Source organism: Mytilus edulis, chromosome 9 (genome assembly GCF_963676685.1).
Source record: "Mytilus edulis chromosome 9, xbMytEdul2.2, whole genome shotgun sequence".
Lineage (NCBI taxonomy): Eukaryota > Metazoa > Mollusca > Bivalvia > Mytilida > Mytilidae > Mytilus > Mytilus edulis.
In genome coordinates, this window is record NC_092352.1 from 59423661 (window position 1) to 59428417 (window position 4757).

At 30.0% G+C, this 4757-nt stretch overlaps 1 protein-coding gene across 1 annotated transcript; it reads left to right on the forward strand.

Annotated features, from left to right (window-relative positions):
* The first annotated feature begins 1447 nt into the window (after positions 1–1447).
* Positions 1448–3981, forward strand: LOC139490088 (ATP-dependent DNA helicase RecQ-like). The gene is made up of 2 exons (XM_071276940.1): positions 1448–1799; positions 3800–3981. The coding sequence occupies exons 1-2, from the start codon at positions 1448–1450 to the stop codon at positions 3979–3981; spliced, it is 534 nt and encodes a 177-aa protein (XP_071133041.1).
* Positions 3982–4757: the final 776 nt, after the last annotated feature.

Consider the following 4757-nt stretch of genomic DNA (forward strand, 5'->3'; position numbering starts at 1 on the left):
GCAATTATACCACATCTTTTTTTTTTTATATTAAAGACAACAACTCTAATAAGCTTAAGTAGTTGTTAAACGGTTTCCATCATTTGTCTAAATTTTAGATCACGTCTTGGTGATACTGTTTGCTATTTAGGTTCCTATCTATCTATTATAATTTTTAAAATATAAGGCAAACATGCAAAATATTGTTAAAAAAAACCACCATCAAAGGGCAATAACTCTGACTAATAAGTAGATAATTGACGATTATGACTACTAGTATGTTGAGTCAATTGTAGTACTTATCGTGTTGATCAGTTTTGCATGTTAAAGTTTCTCTCTATCTATTATCATATGGTTTTTAAGATGATAAGCAAAAAAAAAAACAAAAAAAAATAAGAAACTTTGTCCCCTATGGGCAATGACTACTACAAGAAGTCGTCTGACAGTTTTGACGTAAGAAACAAGTCGTAGAGCTCAACATTCTGAACAATTTTGCCATTTCAGAATTTCTCTATTTATAATTTTTTTCTAAATAATAGACACAACTTTCATTGTTTCCGCATGTTCAATTTTAGCCATGTCGGCCATGTTGGTTTGCAGCAGGGTCATCGGTCACCCTTATAATAATTGTTGACAAGTTTAGTTAAATTTGGCCTAGTAGTTTCATTGGAGAATATTTTTTAGAAATAAACGGACGATGACGCCGACGAACGCCAAGAGATGAGTAAAGCTCACTTTTACTATTGAGCCAGGTGAGCAATAATGATAAAACAGGTAAAAAAGAAGAAGAATAAAACAAGCTATATACGTTTATTGTTTATCTGTTCTTTAGAAAATAATAATTATATTTTCAGAAAATATACTTCATAGTATGGACTGTTTTCCATAAATTTACATTTGATTTTTCCCGTGGGATTTCTATGATACCAATAAATTCTGTATCCTTCATTGTATATGCTTCTTAATGTTTGAAGCATTTGCAAAGAAACGAACCACCGTGGAATTCCATTAAAAGCTGTTTTGCACTTGTTAAGGCACCAGTTTTGATCATATTAGGTAGAGACTGTCATTCCATCCACTCTATATCAATTTTTAAAATGTCCAGTACTTTCTGAAAAAAGAAAAAGAAGCAGCATAAAACACTTTTATAAATTAATTTCAATTTTCTCTAATTCTTTGCTTTTGTCAAGTACTCTGGCAACTTCATATAGGTTTCAGATGCTCTTAAAATCTAAGATCTCTACTGCTAATCAAAAAGTACAGGTAAACAATATTTACTAGTGTTGGGTTAGTCTCGTTACACCAGAGTTATCGTTCTTACTGCGAACTATAACGTCTGGTTGCGATTGTTGAAGTTGATGTAAATATTCAATTATTCATGAGCCTCTTGTTGGATTCCCAACAAATTTTTCTTATTACGGGATTGGATGATATTATTATAAACACACCCATCTTTATTTATATCAACATGGCGGAAGACCTCTTTAACCATGCCTTAAACGCTGCATTAAGAAAAAGAAATATAACGTATAATCTTAAAACATTACAAAAAGAATGCATACAATCAGTTTTAGAACATAAAGATGTTTTTGGTATGTTGCCAACTGGCTACGGCAAAAGCCTTATTTACACTGTCCTACCGGATTTATTTTTTATACACCAGCAGCTTTCAATTGTCAGCAATATCACACCTGTACTTGAGCGTGATACTTCTATTATAATTGTAATTTCACCTCTCGTTAGTTTAATGAAGGACCAAGAAATCGCTTTCAACACTATGGGTATCGACTGTGCCTATCTTGGTGACATGGACGATAAAGGTAAATACATGTATGCCCTCCTTCCCCAAACTCGCCCCCCCCCTAAAAAAAACCCACACCAACCAATAAATAAATCTTTGTTTACAGCAGAGAAATATATACAGTATATATGTCTCTGTTTACAGTAAGCTATACAAATTAAATTATTCACTTATGGTATCTTACTTGGGTCAATCACAAAAGCAGTACAAAGTGTTAAAGTACATGAATACAAGTCTTTTGTTATAAACAACATTAAAAATACAATGTGCATGCAAGCAGTATAAGATAAACATTATAGATTTCATAATCTATCTCTGTTTGACTTGAGGTTACAGCAATATTAGAAGAAATTATATTTAGATAAACAAAAATATGTTGCTGCTTTTATGTATGTTCATTAACGATTCTATTCTAAAAGAATTGCAGGACTGAAAGTAAAAGATTGTTTCATATCATTCATATTTTGCAAATTAACTTCCAATTTGAAATTTAAAATGGGTCTTAGATTTTTTTTATAAATTTCACTCAGAGTTTTGAATACAAGCTATAAACCATGCAATGACCATGTTAAATAATTCAGATGAGTAAACCAATGGACACATTTAAATGTGTGTACACAACAATTTTGAAATACATTTTACACCATTAAGCAACATGCACTAGATTACAGGCTTCTGTTTTGTGGGACAGGTACATATATATTAAAATAAAATTATAAGTACGTCTGAACAAGTGACAACTCTAAAAAAAAACTCTAAGTAAAAATTATATATATATAATATAAGACTATATAATTACTCTAAATAACAGCCCAACCATGTTAGATCTGTACACTTGCTTTTGTTTATGTATACATATATAAAGTCTGTGATGGATTCTATAAAAAACTATAACACATATTATAATGTATATGTACAATATAAATAAGAAGATGCGGTATGAGTGCCAATGAGACAACTCTCCATCCAAGTAACAATGTATAAAAAATTAAACAGTTATAGGTCAAAGTACGGCCTTCAACACGGAGCAAAAGCTCACACCGAACAGTAAGCTATAAAGGGCCCCATAATAACCAGTGTAACACAATTCAAACAGAAAAACCAACGGTCTAATCTATTTACAAAACGAGAAACGAGAAACATATATGAAATATACTAACAAAAGACAACCACTGAACAACAGGTTCCTGACTTAGGACAGGTGCATATAATATATGCAGTGGGTTTAAACGTTTTACCTGGTGCCAACCTTCACCCTAGACCTGATACAGCAGAACAACATTACAACAATAAAAGACGCACTATAAAATATTAATTGAAATGGCTTAACTCTATCAAAAATATTCATATGAATAAAAAAAAAATACAAACACGAGAACAACACATCTCGTGACAAAGCACAAATACAACAATAAAAACCATGTGTCCATACAATAACGACGTTGGAGTAATAATAAAAAGGGGGGGGGGGTCATGAAGTAATTGTCTTTACAAAATGGCTGTCGAAAAATCACAACATAGTTTAAGAAATATGTATTATGACAATGCATGTATATAAAAAAATACTTATAGTTATATATAAATACAAAAACTTTCAAAATAACAAAAGAAAATGATTAGTTTGTTTTCCAACATGTAATTTTGATGGTCTCAAAGAATCGTTTACCTCTATTTTATGTCTTGTTCAATGTTGTGTGTGGACCTAAAAACACAAAATGAAATTTAATTAAAAATGCTTTAACTGACTTCAGATTGACTGTGTTAAAGAGTTAAAAATATTTAATAAACAATTGAATTGGTTATACTACACAATACAAGACAGACAATCAAACTGAAATGTGGAAAAACAAACAACATTTTCTTGTTTTGTCATTTTGAAAGTTTTTGTATTACAAAGATTATTCATATATATACAAGTATTTCTACATGTATTCTAATCAGCACAACGATTTAAGATTATGTGCAAATTTGGGCAATCAATTATATATAAATTCATTTGTTTTTTTGTAACCTTTTCAGTGAAACTTAAAAACATAGAGAATGGTCTGGTACCAATATTATTAATGAGTCCAGAGAGTCTATTTAGTGGTAAATGGAGAAATTTGTTGACAAATAAAGTATATCAGTGTCATTTATCAGCAATTGTAATAGATGAAGCTCACTGTGTTGAAGAATGGTGTGTTGTTAGATTAGTTCAATAATGGAATAATGTTATTAAAACATCACTCTTGCATTAAGAAAATATCACTTTTTAGTTATATACTTATAGTCTTCATTCCTGATTTTCAAAGAAGCAGTATAGGATATTTTAAAAATTAAATACACAAAAAACAGTTTAAAAACCATACACTGCTGCTTTCAAAACTATTTTTGTGTATTTGATTTCTAATATATAATTCTGTGCAACTCAAGAAACTTTTTTGTATATATATACATTGTATATATATGTGTGTGCGTTGTGTAATTAAAGAGACCATTGTCACCAAAATATGTTACAATGGGTGATTCTTTCTCTTAGGGACATAATAATAAAATAAAAGCTGTTTGTCATAGGATTTTATTTTGAAATTTGAGGGTGAAATTGCTATAAGAATTTTTAGTCAATCTCTTAGACATAGATATATACATAAATTAAATAATGTTTGAAGAATATGCAGCACCCTGCCTTTATTTTAGGCCAGTAAACAGGATGAAGATTTAAGTTTTTCTCACTTTTCATTTGAAAATTATGATACATTTGATGGGATATTAATTTGGTTATTTAATATATAAGATTAAATTAATCAATTAAAATGTGCTTGTTCTATCAGCTACAATCCCAACAATTGTCACACTTTTTTTAATGAAATAGGGAAACTTTCACAATATTTCAGGACTGTTCCATTAAATCATACTTGTAACACAGGGAAGACACATCAAAGTTTCATACATTGATACGTGTTCAACTTACATTTAAAATGGAAAAGAAATCCAAGTC

Excerpts from the sequence above, each read along its gene's own strand:
- LOC139490088 (XM_071276940.1), top strand. The coding sequence starts at position 1,448 with ATGGCGGAAGACCTCTTTAACCATGCCTTAAACGCTGCATTAAGAAAA. Across the intron at positions 1,800-3,799 it reads TGGTGACATGGACGATAAAG|TGAAACTTAAAAACATAGAG; the intron begins GTAAATACATGT and ends TAACCTTTTCAG.